The 20,592-nt window shown below is 42.0% G+C and overlaps 1 protein-coding gene across 1 annotated transcript in view; it reads right to left on the bottom strand.

Annotated features, from left to right (window-relative positions):
• The window catches only part of anks1b (ankyrin repeat and sterile alpha motif domain containing 1B), an 809,329-nt gene that overhangs the window by 124,789 nt on the left and 663,948 nt on the right, over positions 1–20,592 (bottom strand). The window contains exon 13 of the mRNA XM_078553447.1: positions 18,899–19,067. Within this exon, the coding sequence (XP_078409573.1) occupies positions 18,899–19,067 (169 nt within the window). The remainder of the gene's footprint in view (positions 1–18,898; positions 19,068–20,592) is intronic.

The following is a 20,592-nucleotide window of genomic DNA, read 5'->3' as shown; positions in this document are numbered from 1 at the left end:
CTCATGCCAGCTGTGCCATAACATGGGGAGCAATTAATTTTCATAGCATCATGATGCACTGGGAGCGCAACATGGTCTGAAAGCTGGGGCACAGGACTTCTGACTGCTCACGGATGCTGCCATATTTCTGACCATGCCTGCGATCCCCTTCTTTGGGCATTAAGATAAGATTAAGAATGGTGGACCTTTAAATGCAGAAGCTCACGCCAGAGCTCTAAAATGTTTTTTTTTCTGCTGCTGGCTTTCCTTTCAGTACCAATTTTTTACTATCACAGTGTCAGAGTCAGATATGGGGAAGTCATTATACAATTTTTGCACAGTCTTCCAGTCATATTGCACACGAGGTACATAGTTGATCTCAGCTACTGATAACATGAGATACCAGCCTTAAAACTTAACCTCTGTGGGCACTGTCATTCTGGTTAAGTAACTTTTAAAAAAAATCTTCATTGCAACCAGCACTCATTTCAGGTAGTGTGTGTGTGTGTGTGATGTAGATAGGCTGAGATGAAGTCAGGAAGGATCTCAGTTACTTTTTATTATTGTATAAATGTTCTAATTAAAAAAATTCATAAAATTACTTCAAACTTTATTATCTTTGCAAGTAATTCTTCATTAGACTTGCATATAGAAATTTAAAACTGAGTGTAGTCTTTAAGTGAAGTATGGTTAGAGGGCAGTGCATATCTGAACCAGAATATGCAGAAATAATTCAGTCTCCCTTTTGAAGTAATACATTCTGTCTTAATTTTTGCATTTCGGTTATAAATTCCTGTGCCGATAGCTGCAGAACTTCCACTGGGGGAGGAAGAAATTACAGAATTACATGCCAGGCAGCTTCTATTATACATGTACAAATAGGAATATATAATGGGAAAAGTTGACTGCAAGTTTGCACATAATTAAGTTTTTTTAATATAATAATAATTCTACATTGATTGAAATTAAATTCTCTGAAATATTAGACCCTTTGAAGCCTAAGGCATTAATCCACTGATGATGAAAAAAACAACAAACTTTTGAGTGGAGAAAGGTTCAGATTTTAATAGAGCATTGCTGATTGCAGTACAAACAACAAAGGTGGCAGTTGCCAATACTGACATTCATCTGAGCTTGGCTTAAATGTCATTTTCGTCCAACTACAGTAATTTAATCTCACTATGTCCCACTGCAGGAAGGAAAGTAACTACTGAGGGAAAATGCTTTTTCTCTCTTTCATATGATGCACTATCAGCCCATCTTTGAGCAAGACCAGTGCTTAGTTATTGCTGTGCAATTGATTTAAGAGTTATGGCTCACGTAACATAACAGTTGCTATTACAAACATACTGACCTGGGCCGCAAAAGGACACAAACTTGATAATATATTTGTAATATTACTGTTTCACATAAAATCGAAACACACACTGTAGATGGTGACCTACAAGCCAATCTTTGAAGCCTTGAAAATTCCTTTCAAAAATGCGAGTCTACTTATATGCTGAGTATAAAAGTGAACTGCAGGTGTGGATGTGGGTCATCTCCATTTTGAAATGTCATTGGTATCCAACGCAAAAATTGGGCGTCCTTAAACTTCTGTGCCTCTTCGCCACACAGACTGCAACACCTGCTTGATCCCTTGAGCCCAGTTATAAGACATTAAACATGCATTTGTGGGGTAAAAAAATTGAGGCTGACTATTAATTTGAATATAGCATGTTGTGCTGAAAGGCGGGGTCAACTATGTGCCAAGTATATGCAAAAACATGATTTTTGGGGCCAGACAAATGGGGTCATCTAAGACACTGGGTTGACTCATACGCCACGATTTACAACATCTGCATACTGACGACACCCGTTAGCACTATTTCAAGGGTATCGGATGTCAATTATTAACATTAACAGTTCTGATAATTAGCACTTTTACATCTAATGGGTTTCAAATGTAAGTAGATTACAGGTGAAAGTGATAATGACATTTCACAGCTACTAAAAGATTAAGACATAATTAATTTTGCAAACATTTTTCTGTTAATTCTTTTATCACCACAAAGGCTTGCCCCATACATGTTCTATAGATGTTATGGCTCCTACATAAGGTAATATTACCTGCTCTTATGAAATTTTCGCTGCTGTTAACTGTTCTTATAAAATGGTTATAGCGTACTAGTACATGAGCTTACTTTTTTTTAAATTAAGAAGTATCAGATGTTCATATCCTAAGCCTTTGATGCACTGTTTTTCCTGGGAATTGGCAGAAGGGGGGGAGGGGGAAATGGGGGTTGAATTTCGGTACCTTTGCTGTTTAACATCCTGTCCAATTGTGGCAAGCATGCCAGATTACTCATCACAATATATTCTACATATTTAGATCTGTTTCAGTGTTAATGGGCAGCAAAGAATAACAATTTTTTTCTTGCCTTTTCTTTACACCCTTTAAATTCTTGATTAGCCCATGTCAATACTTTGAAATGTGTTCTGGGACATGTGACTTTGAAATTCACATTTGTGCTGACATTGTGGAAAAAATTTACAATCTTTTTTTAATTTCTATGCGAAATAGATGATTTATAATAATTGTGTAGCTACTTAGCTCTACTACAGTATTTTCTCAAAATTCCCTTTCAAACCTCAAATGTACATTACGTGTTCTATTATAGGTAAAGGTCATTCCAGACTGACCAAGAGCGATTTTAGGATTTTTCTCGCATTCTTCAGTGTTTGATAGAATCAGTTCTTTTACACAACACACGTTGGCTGCACACAAGCAATATGCCCCAACAATTGGAACTACTTCTAATACAACTACATCAAATGTTGTGTCCTAACTTGTGACTTTTTTTAGATCTTTAAGTATCAAAGTTACTGTATAACCACATGTATATTGTGAATCATAACATATCTCAACCTTAATAAGGTTCTCACAGTAAAAACAGAGCACATCTCAACAACTTATTCAGCAATATCTAACTCATAACCCAGCTTCATTATAAAATCCCAAGCTATACTTCTACACTGTCAGAAGTGCATGAAATCCTGTCAGTAATAACAACACTGAACCGTTATAGCACCAGCTCCCAAACTCAGATAACTCCATACTTAATACAACTTCACAGAAGCAACTGAAGCCAGCACCAGCAAGATCTACTAACATTACTGTGAGCTATATACTTTATTCATAAAAAATCTTCAATCACATTCAAAACCATTTCAAAAACAACATTACAAGGGTACAATCCAGGTTAAACTTTTACAAAATGTATCACCAGGTGCATCAGTACAAACAATATTACAATCATTTACAGCCTTTCATTTTGATCTGTACAGCCCGAGGGGCTCTAAACAGTTCCCAGTCTCTCGGTGCGCTGTGGTAGAAAGGTCTTAGACAGCGACCCTTCCCCATTGCGCCTTTGCGGCAGCTGCCCCAAGCTTTAGTGCGTCCCTCAGCACGTAGTCCTGGACTTTGGATTGTGCCAGTCCGCAACAATCGGTCGGGGACAACTCTTTGTGCTGGAAGACCAACAAGTTTCGGGCAGACCAAAGCGCGTCTTTCACCGAGTTGATGATCCTCCAGCTGCAGTCGATGTTTGTCTCGGTGTGTGTCCCTGGGAACAGCCCGTAGAGCACAGAGTCCTGTGTCACAGAACTGCTCGGGATGAACCTCGACAGCAACCACTGCATCTCTCTCCAGACTTTCTTTGCAAAGGCACAATCCACAAGGAGGTGAACAACGGTCTCTTCCCCACCACAGCCACCTCGAGGGCATCGTGCAGAGGGGGTGAGACTCCTGGCGTGTAGGAAGGATCTGACGGGGAGGGCCTTTCTCACCACCAGCCAAGCTACGTCTTGGTGCTTGTTGGAAAATTCTGGCGATGAGGCATTCTGCCAAATGACTTTGACAGTCTGCTCGGGGAACCATCCCACAGGGTCCACCCTCTCCTTATCCCTCAGGGCCTCTAGGACGTTACGTGCTGACCACTGCCTGATGGACTTGTGGTCAAAGGTGTTTTTCTGCATAAATTTTTCCACCAGGGACAGGTGGTACGGCACGGTCCAACTACTTGGAGCGTTCCGCGGCAGCGTGGCCAGACCCATCCTTCGCAACACCGGGGACAGGTAGAACCTCAGCACGTAGTGACACTTGGTGTTTGCGTACTGAGGGTCTACGCACCGCTTGATGCAGCCACACACAAAGGTGGCCATCAGTATGAGGGCGATGTTGGGCACGTTTTTTCCCCCTTTATCTAGAGGCTTGTACATCGCGTCCCTGCAGACACGATCCATTTTCGACCTCCAGATAAAGCGGAAGATGGCTCGAGTGATCGCCATCGCGCAGGAGTGTGGAATGGGCCAGACCTGCGCCACGTACAGCAACAGCGAGAGTACCTCACACCTGATGACCAGGTTCTTACCCGCAATGGAGAGGGAGCGTCGCTCCCACATGCCCAGTTTCCTTTTCACCATAGCCACTCGCTCCTTCCAGTTTCTAACGCATGCCCCGGTCCCTCCGAACCATATCCCCAGCACCTTCAGGCCGTCAGCCCTGACAGTGAAGGGGACAAAGGATCGGTCAGCCCAGTTCCCAAAGAACATGGCCTCGCTCTTCCCACGATTTACCTTGGCTCCCGAGGCCAGTTCGAACTGGTCGCAGACGTGCATCAGTCTGCGCACCGACAGCGGATCCGAGCAGAAGACGGCGACGTCGTCCATGTACAGGGAGGCTTTTACCTGAGTGCCTCCACTGCCTGGGATCGTCACTCCTCTTATGCCCGGATCCTTCCTGATGGACTCGGCAAAGGGTTCTATGCAGCACACGAAAAGGACAGGCGAGAGAGGACAGCCCTGCCTGACTCCAGATTTAATCGGAAAGCTATCTGTTTCCCACCCATTGATTGAGACTGCGCTACTGATGTTAGTGTAGAGCAGTTGGATCCAATTTCGAATTCCCTCCCCAAACCCCATTTTGGAGAGCACATCCCCCATGTAGGTGTGCGATATTCTGTCAAAGGCCTTCTCCTGATCCAAGCTGATGAGGCAGGTATCCACACCCCTGTCCTGTACATAGGCAATCGTATCCCTGAGCAGCGCCAGGCTGTCAGAGATCTTCCTGCCTGGCACAGAGCAGGTCTGGTCAGGGTGAATCACCAATTCCAGAGCGGATTTGACCCGGTTGGCGATGACCTTGGACAGAATCTTATAGTCCACATTCAACAGTGAAATGGGTCGCCAATTTCTAATTTCCTCCCTTTCCCCCTTGTGCTTGTAGATGAGGGTGATGATGCCTTTCCTCATGGATTCTGACATGCTGCCGGCCAGGAGCATACTCTCGTACACTTCTAGCAGGTCTGGGCCGATCAAGTCCCACAGAGCCGAATACAACTCCGCCGGCAGGCCGTCGCTTCCGGGGGTTTTACTCTTCTCGAAGGACTCGAGGGCCTTAGTCAGTTCGTCAGGAGTTAGCGGTTTGTCTAGGCTCTCCCGCGTACTGTGGTCTAAGACCTCCGTGATAGAGGACAGGAAGGACTGGGAGGCCGTGCTGTCCGTGGGCTTCACGTCATACAGACCGGCATAAAAGGATTTGCTGATCCTCAGAATGTCGGACCGTGATGACTTTACTGAGCCGTCTTCTTCCTTCAGGCTGCTGATCACAGAGCGCTCTCTGTGTACCTTTTGGAAGAAGAAACGTGAGCACGTCTCATCCTGCTCCACGGAGCGGACTCTGGAACGGAAGATGATCTTGGAGGCCTCCGAGGCAAAGTGCGAGGCTTGCTGGCCCTTCACCTCTTGGAGCTCCTCCTTGACATCGACCCCCATCGACTGCAGCCGGAGCAGATTCTGCATCTTTTCCTGGAGTCGGGACATTTCCCTCTGTTCCTTTCTAGCTTTCTGGGTGCCTTTGCGGATGAAAAACCTCTTGATGCTTCCCTTGATCACTTCCCACCAGTGTGTCAGGGACTCAAAGAGGGGTTTCACGGTTCTCCAACCTTTGTAATCCCTCTTGAGCTCCTCAATGTTCTCTGGGGTCAGCAGTTGCACATTTAGCTTCCATGCCCCCCTGCCCACCCTCAGGTCTTCCTCCAAGTGGCAGTCCGCCAGTAGGAGGCAGTGGTCAGAGAAGAACACCGGCTTGACGTCGGTGGATCTGACTACTGTGAGCTATATAAATATACCACAGAAATGTGATAAAGAGTGGAGTGCATCCCACTACTTGCCACCAGACATTCTTCCATAAACAGTTCAGACATATCTCAAATCCATGTTATCACAATTTTGAGCCTAAACCACAGCTATGACACATTTTGTTAGGCCTTTGTTAGGCCACGAGGTGAGGTGAAAGAAAGAAACAAAGACAGACAAACAAGAAGGAAAGGAAGAAAGAAAGAGAGAGAGAAAATAGTTACACTTATATAGTCCTTTTCATGACTACAGAAGCCCCAAAGCACTTTGCAGCCAATTAAATACTTCTGAAGTGCTGGGACTGTTGCAATGTAAGAAATACGGCAGCCAATTGGCACACAGCAGCTCACATATAGTAATAAAATGAATGACCTGATTACCTAAGGAATGGTCACTGACCTGAAATGCTGAAATGTTAATAAAGGCAAAATACTGCAGATGCTGGAAATCTGAAACGAAAACAAAAAATGCTGGAAAAACAGCAGTCCTGAAGAAGAGTCATACGGACTCGAAACATTATCTCTGTCTCGCTCGAGACGTTAACTGATTTCTTCTCCGCCGATGCTGCCAGACTTGCTGAGTTTTTCCAGGTAATTCTGTTTTTGTTTTGTTTTGGATTTCCAGCATCCGCAGTAGCTTTTAGCTTTTTGTTATTATCTCTGTCTCGCTCTCCATAGATGCTGTCAGACCTGCTGAGTTTTCCCAGCATTTTTTGTTTTCGTTGCTGAAATGTTAACTTTGTTTCTCTCTCTACAAATGCTGCCTGACCTGCTGAGCCAGAATTTTCTGTTCTTATGTCAGATTTCCAGCATCTACAATATTTTGTTTTTTTGGACCAGATAGTTTGTTTTAATAGTGTTGATGCAGGGATAAATGTTGGCCACAACATCGAGAGAACTCCCCTGCTCCTCTTTGAAAAGTGCCATGGGATCAGTTGCATCCGTCTGAAAGGGCAGAAAGGGACCAGTTTAATGCCTCACCTGAAAGCCAGCACCTCTCTACCGTGTAATATCGTGCAGAAGTATCAACTTAAATTTTGTTCAAGTCTCTGGAGTTGGGTTTGAACTCATAGCCTCCTGACTCAGGGCGAGATTGATGCTACCGAACCAACTAAAAGCAACAAGTCGGAAGCTAAAAAATGATGATTCACATGAATACAAGTCTTGTTGCATTAGGATTGTGGCTTCAAAACTGAATTGGGGAAAATCAGCTTGCGTTTCATGCACCCCAAGCAACATTTATGTGAGCACCATTTTTTGTTTGAAATACTGCCAAAGTACCATCTGTCTGCATGATTCGTTGGGTGTCATAGAATTGCTGGCACTAATTTCTGGTAAGGGATAGCCCAAGATAGCTCTTCTTCTACTGCACTAATGTAAGTGAGATGTATTTGATTAAATTTGCTTACAAATACATTTAATAATATATACTTTTGTGCATTTGTGTAATATATTTCATATATATTATGCATACCCACTCATACACACATAACAGTTGGTCCTACATTGCATCACATAAAGGTGAATAAACCATGAAATTATGTCTGCTGCCCTTTAAAAATGATCTCACTCTATTACAGATTGTTTAAAGCCTCCATTTCCACTTTCCTTACAGATAAATGCAAAGTAATTCGCACATTGCTTGCACAGTGCCTGTTTCCTTGGAAACAGTACAGCTGGTGTCATAAAATTAATAACACAGAACACAAAAAATACAATACTGTGGAAAATAGTACTCTACTATTGTGCTCACTGCTGACAGATTACCATCCTAGCACTGCCAATAAAAAAAAAGAACAACAGTTCATTAGTTTGCATTAAGTACGGTTTTGGAATAAGCTAGCAGCTGAAGAGGACCTGGTACTTTTAGTAATCAGTACTCTCTGTGGAAAGTAAGTCCTTCAGGTGTGGCAGTGCCAGACTGAGCTGAGCTGCAAAACGTCTCCCGAGTGCGTCAGCTGCAGAAGCATTCTGACTCACACTGCCACATTATTCGTGCAGCTTCACTGTAAGAGCAGAAAGCTCATAATGGAACTGTTCCAGCATCATTCAACGCCTACTAATATCACACTGAGCCTTTCAACAGAACAAGATGGGCTACAATGGCAGGAATAAATGCCACAGTCTGTGTTCACCTCAAACATGGCACTTGGATGCACAATATTTTGGGCTGGATGATGCACTCTTCAAACAAGGAGGATTATTAAACATGATTAAAATGAGTTTACCATGTACCCTTTCAATATCAAATAACTGCAGGCATGTATCTCTCTGCTGGTTTTGTAAGTCATTTCTTCAATTTTCATTAAGATTATTTATCATCCACATCATTCCGCGTCAGCAAAGTATTTTCCCTGCTAAGGATAGAAAGGCTTATGCTACTGAGTGTACAGATTTAATACAGCAATGTTCCTTGTATGACACATTTTTCAATTGCAATTGCTCATAGCTTTTTTAAAAAGTATATCAGAATAATTATCTTGCAAATGTTTTTTTATTTATTTTTAGCCCCAAAACAATCCTAATATAATTTCTGAAGATGTCAGAAACAAGAAAAAATAATTTGCACCAGCATTCATGCGAATATACTTAGAGGAGTTTATGAGCCTGTCAACAGACTGTCTGTAATTTTATTTCCAAATAAAAAAAATGGTACTTTGAGTAGTAAAGTTGAATGTGGTGGTTCTAATGGCCCACTATGAATTTTGCATAGGTGTAAAATGTTTGTCATTAACAGACTGGAAACACCAACTTACAAACCCAAAAGGAAAATACAGGAAAACTTAGAAATGAAGGGTACCAGTAAAAACTTGCCCGAGCATACCTTAAGATCGAACTATAGTAGTACTCGTCCCAGTATTACCAATTTTTACTGGGAAATTTAACCTCTGGGAACGTATTGGGGAGAGGCATCCAATTAATTTGAATAAGTCTGCCAATTTCTGGTACTATAATGCCGAATAATATGAACTTTTAAATAACTCGGGGGTCAAGCAACAGATGCAGATTTTTACCTGCTTTCCTTAACAGGCAGCAAGGACACCCCACCCAAAGCCATGGGTTCCTTGTTAACATATGCATGTCAGGTCCTGTCAACATCATCTGCTCCCACCCTCTAACCTTCTCTTGTAGCTACAGTGTTTACATGGCTGGTTCAGTTAGAATTATGGTCAATGGTGACCTCAAGACGTTGAATGTGGAAGATTCAGCGATAGTAATGCTGTAAAATGTCAAAAGCAGATGGTTAGATTCTCTCTATTGTTGGGGATGGTCATTGCCTGGCACTTGCGTGGTGCAAATGCTACTTGCAACTTATCAGCCCAAGCTTGAACCTCGTCCAGGTCTTGCTGTATGCGGACATGCATTGTTTCAGTATCTGAGGAATTGCAAATGGTGTTTAACTCAGTACAATCAGCAGCAAAAAGCCCCATTTCTGACCTTATGTTGGAGACAAGGTCATTGATGAAGGAGCTGAATATGATTGGGCCTTAGACATTACCCTGAGGAACTCCGCCACTGATATTCTGGGACTGAGATGGTTGGCCTCCAACAACCACAACCATTTTTGTTGGTGCTGAGTATGATTCTAACCAGTGCAGAGTTTTCCCCTGATTCCCATTGACTTCAATTTTGTTCGGCTCCCTTGGTGCCACACTCAGTCAAATGCTGCCTTGATATTAAGGGCAATCACTCTCACCTCACCTCTGGAGTTCAGCCCTTTCGTCCATGTTTGGACCAAAGCTGTAATGAGGTCTGTAGGAACATAGGAACAGAAGTAGGTCATTCGGCCCATCAATCCTGCTCCACCATTCAATTAGATCATGGCTGATCATCTGCCTCAACGCCACTGTCCTGAACTATCCCCATATCCCTTGGTGTCATTAGTATCCAGAAATCAATCAATTTCTGTCTTGAACATGTTCAATGATTAAGCTTCCACAGTTCTCTGGAGTAGAGAATTCCAAAGATTCACCACCCTCTAAGTGAAGAAATTCCTCCTCGTCTCAGTCTTATATGGCCTGTCCCTTATTCTGAGACTGTGTCCCCTGGTTCTGGACTCACGAGCCAGGGGAAACATCCTATCGACATCTATCCTGTCCCGTCCTGTAAGAATTTTGCAAGTTTCAATCAGATCACCTCATTCTTTAAAACTTGAGAGAATACAGGCCCAGTCTCCTCAATCTTTCCTTATAAGACAATCCCGCCGTCCCAGAGATTAGCCTGGTGAACTTCTGTTGAACTCCCTCGATGGTATGTATATCCTTCCTTAGAAAAGGAGACCAAAGCTGCACACAATACTCCAGGTGCGGTCTCATCAAGGCGCTATACAACTGCAGTAAGACATCTTTACTCATGTACTCAAATCCCTTTGCAATTAAGGCCAACATATTGTTACAACCCACCCCCAGGTGAGGTTCCTCAAAGTTGTTGATCCAGGTGAGACCCCTCAATGTGTCAATATCTGGCTGGGACACCCCCAAATTATGATGCCCCAGGTGAGGAGGGATGAATTAGCTCCCTGTTTTTATTCAGCTCCTCCCCTCTGTTGGTTGCAACAAGATTTAATCTAAAAAGGATCCTTCTCGCAGATACCTTTTACCCAAACCTAATTGTTCTGGTTTTGAAGGAGCCAGTTTGATCAGACTTGCTTGAGTTAAGTAAGAGTAAGTTTATTAACTACTAAAGGCAAGAAAGGATAAAATACATGCAGGTATGGTCGTACAGGTTAAAAGTAAGAATTCAGCTTGAAGTGAATAGATATAGAGATATATATACATATGTAAAAACGGTACAGAACAGTTCTTAATTCGTGGGGAGTAGGTGATTGAGCGTTGCGGCTGTTGCGATTTGGCATTCCCGTAGAATTGACTCCACTAGGCGAATAGTCAGAATTGAGGTGCCAGTAGACTTGACTCCAGTAGATGAATAGTTGGATTCAAGGTTCCAGTAGAGTTGAATTTGGTAGAGAAATAGTCAATTTCAAGGTACCAGTAGTGTTGAATTCGGTAGGGAGGTAGAGAGATCGGGATACCTGCAAAGTGACGATTTGCAGGGGTACTTCTGAATCAAACTTCCAGCACTTGCTCTCTCTCAGAACACCCACCTAACAGACAGACTCTGGGGCAGCTTTTCAGCTCACTTTTAACCCCTTCTTTGTATATTCCAAGTGGGAAGTGAATTCACAAATCTGTCTGGGCATTGCTCACAGGATTTCTTGATGAGGTGATAGTCATCTCCCATTATGTCCCATTGTCTCTACTGGAGTGAGCAATTAGTTTCTGAATGTCTTTAGAAGCACCTTGTCTGGTAACAGGGTGGGGTTCCATTACATCTTAAGGAGTCACCCTGCAGCATTCCAGCCAGTGGCTTGCACGCATTTTTAAAAACTCAGGTCTTATTTTTAAAGTCCAATATTTCTGAACACAATTTGGTGTTTTTTCCTTCACTATCATGACAATAACATTTGCCTTCCTAATTGCTTGCTGCACCTGCATATTAGCTTTTAATGACTCATGAACATCGGCACTCAATTCTCTTCGGACATCAACACTTGCCAGCCTCTCATCATTTAAGAAATACTCTGCCTTTCTGTTTTTTCTACCAAAGCAAATAACTTCACACTTATTCACATTATCTTCCATCTGCCATGTTGTTGCCCATTCACTTAGCTTGTCCAAGTCCCCTTGAAGCCTCCTTGCATCCTCCTCACAACTTACATTCCCACCTAGTTTTGTGTCATCAGCAAATTTGGAAATATTACATTTTGTCCCCACATCCAAATCATTTATATAAATTGTGAATAGCTGTGGCCCCAGCACTGATCCTTATGGTACCTCATTAGCGACAGCCTGCCATCCTGAGAATGACCCATTTATTCCTACTCTCTGTTTTCTGTCTGTTAACCAATTTTCAATCCATATCAATATATTACCCCCCCCCAATCCCATGTGCTCTAATTTTGTTTAATAACCTTCCATGTGGGACCTTATTAAAAGCCTGAAAATCCAAATGCACCATATCTACTGGTTTTCCTTTATCAATGCTACAAATAATATCCTCAAAAAACTCCAACAGGTTTGTCAAACATGATTTCCCTTTCATAAATCCATGTTGACTCTGCCCAATCCTATCATTATTTCCCAAGTACCTAGTTATCACATCCTTTATATTAGATTCTAATATTTTCCCTACTACTGACGTCAAACTAACAGCTCTGTAGTTCTCAGTTTTCTTTCTCCCTCCCTTCTTAAATAGTGGGGTTACATTTGCTATTTTCCAGTCTGCAGGAACCTGGCCAGAATCCCTGTATAATTTTGAAAGATAACCATCAATGCATCCACTATCTCTCTGGCCACCTCCTTTAACATTCAGAGATGCAGCTTTTCAGGCCCAGGGGATTTATCAACCTTCAATCCATTTTTCAAGTACTACCTCTTTATTAATACTAATTTTTTTCAGTTCCTCATTTCTACAAGCCTCTTGGTTCTCTAGTACTTCTGGGAGATTTTATGTATTTTCCTCTGTGAAGACAGACACAAAGTAATTGTTTAGTTTCTCTTCCATTTCCCTATTCTCCATTATAAATTCTCCTGTCTCCACCTAAAATGGACCCACATTCATCCTTGCTAATCTTTTCCTTTTCACATACAGTACCTACAGAAGCTTTTACGTTTCTCTGTAGCTTGCATTCATGTTCTCCTTTCCCTTTCTTTATCAGTTTCTTGGTCCTCCTTTGCTGGATTCTAAATTGCTGCCAATCCTTGGGCTTACCATCTTTTCTAGCAACTTTATAAGCCACTTTATTGATCTAATGCAATCTTTAACTTCTTTTGTTAGTCATGGTTGATTCACCTTTCCTGTTGGGTTTTTGTGCCTTAGAGGAATGTATACTTGTTGTAGACCATGTCATACTTCTTTAAATACTAGCCACTACCTGTCTACTGTCAATGTTTTTAGTTATTTTCCCAATCCACCATAGCCAACTTGCCCCTCATACCTTCATAGTTTTCTTTGTTCAGATTTAAGACTCTAGTTTCAGAATGAACTATATCATTTTCAAACTTAATCTAAAATTCTGTCATATTATGGTCATTATTTCCTAAAGGCCCCTTTACAGCAAGGTTATTAATTAGCCTTTTCTCATTACATAATACTCATTCTAAAATCACCTGATTCCTAGTTGGTTCTTCAATGTAGTGCCCCAGAAACCCTTCTTGTACACACTCAAGGAATTCATCCTCCACAGCATTAGTGCTAAGTTTACTCAGTCTATGTATAAATTGAAGTTGCCCATTATTTCTGTACTACCCATGTTACATGCAGCACTAATTTTCTGATTTATACTGTGCCCAACATTAAAACAGCTTGGTGGCCTATAAACAGCTCTCACCAATGTTTGCTGCCCCTTGCAGTTTTTTAGCTCTACCCAAACTGTTTCTACATCTTGATCCTTCAATCTAAGATCCTCTCTCACCAATGTACTGATCTTGTTTCTTATTAAGGGTGCTACCCCAACTCCTTTTCCTTTTTGTCTATCCTTCCTAAATGATGAATATCCTTGAATATTCAGTTCCCAGTCTGGTCTCCCTATAGCCACATTTCCGTAAAGGCAATTAAATTGTACACATTTACCTCTATTTCTGCCTTCAAATCATCTACCTTGTTGCAAATGCTGCATGCATGCAGATAGAGTGCCCTTAACTTTGTCTTTTTAACATTAATCCACATTCTGATCCTATTTGATGCTTGCTTTCACTTCATTTGCCTTCTGTGACCCTGGCAAAACCCAAACAAAGCATTGATGATCAGGTTACTGTTGAGTAGTGCTGCTTCACTTTTGATCACTTTGCTTATAATTGAGTAGACTGAAGGGGCAGTAATTGGCTGGATTGGATTTATCCTGCTTTTTATGAACAGGACATATTGGGACAATTTTCCACATTGCTGGGTAGATGCTGGTGTTGTAGCTGTACTGAAACAGCTTGGCTAGGGGTGCAGCTATTTCTGGAGCACAGGTCTTCAGTACTACAGTCAGGATTAATTGTCAATGCCTATAGTCTTTGCTGTATCCAGTATCTTCTGCATTTCTTGATATCACGTAGAGGGAATCAACTCAGCTTAATACTGGCATCAGTGACACTGGGGATCTCAAGAGGAGGCTGAGATAGATAATTCACTTGGCACTTCTGACTGAAGATAGTTGCAAATCCTTCAGCCTTGTCTTTTGTACTGACAGGTAGATTCTCAAGGATGTGGTCAAGCAGGTTTTCCCTCTTGTTGGTTCCCTCATCACCCATTGCAGGTGCAGTCTGGCAGATATGTCCTTCAGGACTTGGCCAGCTTGGTCATTAGCTGTGGTACTGAAGCACTGTTGGTTATGGACATTGAAGTCCCCCAACCAGAGTACTTTCTGTGTTCTTGCTATTATCAGTGTTTCTTCCAAGTGGCGTACAACATGGAGGAGTACTGATTCATCATCTGAGGAAGGGAGTAACTCTTTCATCCGCATAGGAACAGTTTGAGAGTTTTACTCCTGGGAAAGAGTATGCCAGCCAAAGATTTCTATCAGAAAAGCAGTGTTGTTGTAAATTTAGCTTTTAGCTCATTTGGGAAGACATATTGCAGCTTTATCATATGGTATCCCTTGAGTACTCAATAGTTCCAGCTGCTCTGCCTGTGGCTCAAAATGGCCCAGCTGTCAGAACTTGTATTGTGGCCACAGGCTTATTGCAAGCAATTGAAAGTGATTGTTATGGCATTAGTCAGGATTCCAGGTCAACCTCTATTCAGGATGTAATGAGCAGAATGGTCTCAAGGGTTATTTAATTCACTCATGCCTCCCAAAGTATATAAAAAGCAGTTGGACATTCAGCAGAATTGTGTGTTATTACTGATTTTGCCAGTTGACTATACCCACATGGAGATTTAATTACCATCAGCCGATATAATGGCTTATGTCAACCGTAAGAACTTCCACTCCCTCAGTAAGCATATAGTGTGTTGACACCCAGAAACCAAAGATTTTCCTGATCTTGGCCTAACCATCATGAGCCAACATGACATTTATCCTGAACCAGTCATGTTTTCCTGGTTCATTTCAGTTGTGACCAATTGCCATGCTGTCTTTTGAGTTATACCCTATGATCCTACTGAAGCACTCTTAAATGGCAGCTGTGTAACTGAATAGTCAAGCACATAAGTCAACTCAGTCCATCATAATAATTCAAACATTTCATCTAATGAAGCAGAGATTTAGATGCCGATTTTTAAAAATTCTGTGTGTTGTGTTTGCTGCATTCTTCAAAATCTTTGGCATTATGTAAATATGATAGAAGATTGAGCTATTGATAAAAAGGAACTGAACAAGCTGACCTGTGAAGGACATCCTCACGTTGGCCATAGAGATTAGAAGCAAAATTATTGAACAATATTTTATTTGAGGAAATCTCCCATGCCAATGCTATCTCTGTTTGTTAATTTTGAATTTTTCTTTTATATAAATCAACACACTTTTCCATGGTGGCACCTCTCTCCCCTGTCTCCTCCAACTTCACCTCCAACAATAAGTGCAAGGAGCTCATGGTCTTCTTTGTCACTAGGACTGAGACCAATAGATCAGCTGCCACTGCCACTTCCCTCCCGTCCACAAGTCTCCCAGGCAACGCTTCCTCTAAAGCTCCCCCTGCCTAGCTCTGAACTCACATCTTTCTCTAGTGTCTCTCCTATCTCCCCTCATGCTCTCTCTGAGCTCATCTTGTCCATAAGATCCCATCACCTCCTGCTTCCTTGAACTTATTCCCAATATTCTGTTGCCCATGCAATGTTCCTTCCTGTTACTGTGTTAGCTGATATTGTTAGCAGTTCTCTCCCTTTTGATACTGTACTTCTCTCCTTTAAATCTAACGTCATCACCCTTCTCCTCAAAAAAAACACGATCTCCCCATCCTTGCAAATTACTTTCCTCTCTAAAGTCCTTGAACATGCTATAGACTCCCAAATTTATGTGCATCTTTCCCGGAATTCCATGTTTGAATCTCTCCAATCGGGTTTCTGCCTGCTCCTACCAAAGTCACAAATGACAGTGACAAAGGTAAACTGTCCTTCCTCATCCTTCTTGACCTGTCTGCAGCCTTTGACATGGTTGACCAAACCCATCTTCCTCCAATGCTCATCCACTGTTATCCAGCTGGTTGGGACTGCTCCCACCTGGTTCCATTCTTATCCATCTAATCATAGCAAAGGCTTTTCCTCCCTCTGCATTACCTCTGGTGTCTCCAAAGAACTATCCCTGACCCTCTCCCATATCTCAGCTACATATTGCCTTTGGTGACATCATCCAAAAATAGTGTGTTAGTTTTTGTACCCTGACAATGCTCAACTCTACCTCACCACCATCTCTCTCAAATCCTCCACTGTTGCCAAGTTATCAGGCTACTTGTCTATGTCCAGTACTGGATAATCAGAAATTTCCTTCAATTAACTACTGGAATAATCAAAACCATTGCCTTAAATCCCCTCCACAAACTCCATTCCTTAGCTAGTGACTCCATCCCTCTCCCTGCCAACTGTGTGAGATTGAACCAGACTTTTCACAACCTTGGTGTCACATTTGACCCCGAGATGAGCTTTTAACCACATACCCATGTGCCATCACCAAGATGCTTATTTTCACCTTCATAATGTTGTCCCCATCTGAGCTCATCTGCTGCCGAAACTCTCATCCAGGCCTTTGCTATCTCTAGTGTTGGATGCTCCCACATTTTACCTCCATAAACTTCAGGTCATCCAAGATGCTGCTATCCACATCCTAGTTCGCACAGGTCCCCTCCGCCCATTACTCTGACCTAAATCCAGTCAATCAATCCCTAAATTTTAAAATTCTCATCCTTACTTTTATATCTGTCCATGGCCTTGTTCTCCTCTATCTCTGTGATGCCTTCTCTCACATAGCCCTCCAAGATATCAACTCTCATCTAATTCTGGCCTCTTGAGCATCCCCAACGTTAAACACTCCACCATTGGTGTCCATGCCTTCAGCGCCTAGGCCCTAAGCTCTGGAATGTCTTCCCGAAATCTTTCCACTTCTTCTCGTTACTCCTTTAAACTTCTTTTTATGACCAAGCTTTTGGCTACCTGCCCTATGTGGCTCAGTGTCAAACTTTGTTTTTTAACACTCATGTGAAATTCCTTGGGACACTCTATCTTGTTAAAGGTGCGATATAAATATGTTGTTATTACACATGATCACACCACTATCAGTATGTAGTCAAATAAGAGTGAATCAACATACAAACAGCTCTTTTCATATTATATTATTAGCTACAATTTCATTTCATGGTAAAAGAGATTCTTGAAGGACACAGATAGACAAATCTGATAAATTAATTGCAACCCAAGAATTATGCTCCTTATTGTATATCATGGGATGTTTTACTCCTGTGTACTCACATAATGTCTACATGGTTCTGTTCAAATCCCTTGTGATTCCAATTGTGAAAGCAGAATTGACACCTAAAGGAGTCACATTCTTGGTTTAGTTGTGGGGTGTAGGGGGTGTTAGATGGAAAGCCTGGATTTTAACTGCTAGTGCTGTTGAGTTTATTTCCCCTTGGGGTGTTCATTTTCATTTGGTGACACTGGAAGCCTGCTGAATAAATAGTCATGGCCCTGTCCCAGCAAAACTTGCCAGTGTTAGCATGACTAGCTCAGAAAGATGGAAAGTACGCCCTGCCACACTTGCACTGGGGGTTGGACTAGAGAGAAAATGCCTGGCTTAACTGTCTTGCAGGTTTCGGATCTTAATACTGCAAACATGCCTCACTTTAATATAAGAATTCCCTTTTGACTTAAAATAAAGTTTCCGCCTTCTTCACTTTCTATAGTTGATATTAGGCAACAGATTTGTTTCATTGTTGATTGTATGCAAAATGGAATCAAAAAAGACAAAGAACACAGTATAAAGCCTCTTCCACAACCTCAGGATATTCCAAAGCGTTTCACTTGCAATGAAGTACTTTTCTCAAGTGTAGTTACTGTAGTCAGTATATATATATATATACATATATATATAAATGGCCAGTTGATGTTATGGTGTTGGTTAATGGACAATATCACTAGGAGAGTGGGAGAACTCCCCTGCTCTTCTTTGAATGGTGCCACATCTAATTTATGGGGCAGACTTTATTCTCATATCTGAAAGATAGCACATCGGACAATGCAGCACTGGAGTGCCAGCCTAAATTTTGTGCTCAAGTCTCTGCAACAGAGCACAAGCCATAATCTTCTGTTGAGGAGGCAAAATTGCTACCACTGAACCATAGTTGACACCTAAAACATCAAATTTAAGCTGCTGTGTAACTGCTTGATTGATGGCTCAGCGACATTGGATCATATAGCACAAAGCATCATGTGAGACCCGATTAGATAATCCAGTTGGTTGAAATTGCCCGACTTCTACAAACTAGATAGTACACGTTCCCTTTCAGACTCCAGAGTGCATTTTAAACTGGTTCTTTTTAAGTTGCACAGGTGCTTATCGTGCAGTTACGATTTATCAACCGCTTTATCATTTTAAAAGGATATATAGTAAATTCTGAATTTGCCAAAAAAGTAAAACCGTGAGTAACTATAAAATGTGTAGAAATGAATACATTATGTAAATGCCAGTTATTGTTGATTAGCAGCTTTAAAGCAAAAAAACACAAAAACTATAATGTTTTACACCTTCCTAACCATTGTCTTACCTATTAAGTCACTGCCCTCCATCGATCCAATGGAGTAGTTGGCGGGGCTAATAGGAGGTGTGGTGTTAACGCTGGCATAGCCTGCAGATGAACTGACCTCTGACTGATCATACACATGACTTGGCCTGTATACCTCCTGAGATGAAATCAGTGAAGTTCGTTGCTTAGGCTGAAACAAAAGAAAGTTAAAACTGTCACACAAGGTCTTCAACCATTTTCCATTTTTTTTTATTAATCTGTGGAGAAATTGAATTGCATGTGAGAGACTCCAAACAATACTTTGCAGAACTATTACGCTTTGTATGTTTTTGAAGGGATGTACCCTCCTATGAGAGCTCACAGCCTTTATTATTTAGCGCAGGTCCCCAGCAGTCTGGAGGTGAGGTGAGGTACCATCTGAATTCTAACCTTGATTGCCTTCCAAGAACACAACAGTGGCTTGCTGCAGAATGCCCATTTAGTTTCCTCTCTCACCCATGGAGAGCTGCATGTCCTCTATTCAGAGTTTGGCTACGCTAATGTTGCCAGATCAGGAACTAAACAAGTACAGACATAATAAACTTGTGTCTCGACTAACTGTTGCTCATGTGTCAGTTCTCCTAAGGTACTGCACTGTAAGGAGAGGCTGACGAATGGGGATCATGGGATACTTGGTATAAAACCTAAGCTGCTAAAACTTGAGAGAAGCTTGTCTGTGAGACAGTCAAATGGAGGATGTAATCAGGGGGAGATGAGATCAAGGCGGGGGAAGAGACAGCGAGACAAATGACGATGTGATTAAGGAAAGATGAGATCAGGGGAATACAATGGAAAGATCTAATTAAAGATAAGCAGCTGGTCAAGTGAACTTTTTGTGACTGTATAAATTGACTTCTTAAACATTGTACTGTAGAACTAACTACTAATCATGAGAGTGGGACTTCTCCTTGCATACTCATAATATAGATCACTCGCCTGAACAACACATTGGACTCGAGGCGTTTTGGGTACCAGGGCAAGCCCTCACCCTTTCATATGATGACGAGGATGCGATACGCCACATCGGGACTGCAACAGTGAGGAAAGCGATCAAGGAAGGGGTAAGTACCTTTTATTTTAACACTCATAGTTAGGAAGGGTCTACCTCGCAGTCACGGAACTGGTAATTTAAGTGGCTATCAAAGGACCAACACCTGGAGGCTCGAGTGCCGAGCGATCAAAGCACGCGCTGGGGTGGAGAGTCACAAGCAGAGTGATGTTTTGCAACAGGCAGGTCAGAATCGCGGCAAGGTGAAGCAAAAAAAGGAGTAGCGTGCAGAGCTGAGAGCCGCCAGGGTAGATCAGGACCATCGCACAACAGGTAGGCCAGAATCACTGCGGGTTAGATCCAAGCCATTGCGTGACAGAGATCAGAATCACCGTATGGCAGGGGCCAGAGGCAAAGAATGGCCATAAATTTAGGAGTAAGAAACTGGACACAGTGATTAGTGGAAACATAGAGACATGTCAGAAGACGATACTTTTAGTTGGAGCCCCAAGGTGTCGATAACTAAATTCTTGGTTGACAAAAGAAAAAAATTGCTCAAAGTAGTCAGAATGTTGTTGAAAGGCCAAAAGAAGGAAAACTTGAGAGTGTGTAAGTCTATGTTGGTGTTTGGTCTCTTTTTGTGTTTGGAACTTGTTGACTGGTAAATGTGAATGTGTGTGAAGCGTCT

Source organism: Cetorhinus maximus, chromosome 12 (genome assembly GCF_964194155.1).
Source record: "Cetorhinus maximus chromosome 12, sCetMax3.hap1.1, whole genome shotgun sequence".
Classification (NCBI taxonomy): Eukaryota; Metazoa; Chordata; class Chondrichthyes; order Lamniformes; family Cetorhinidae; genus Cetorhinus; species Cetorhinus maximus.
The sequence above is the reverse complement of the archived record's forward strand: the minus strand, read 5'-3'. Positions and strand labels throughout refer to the sequence as shown.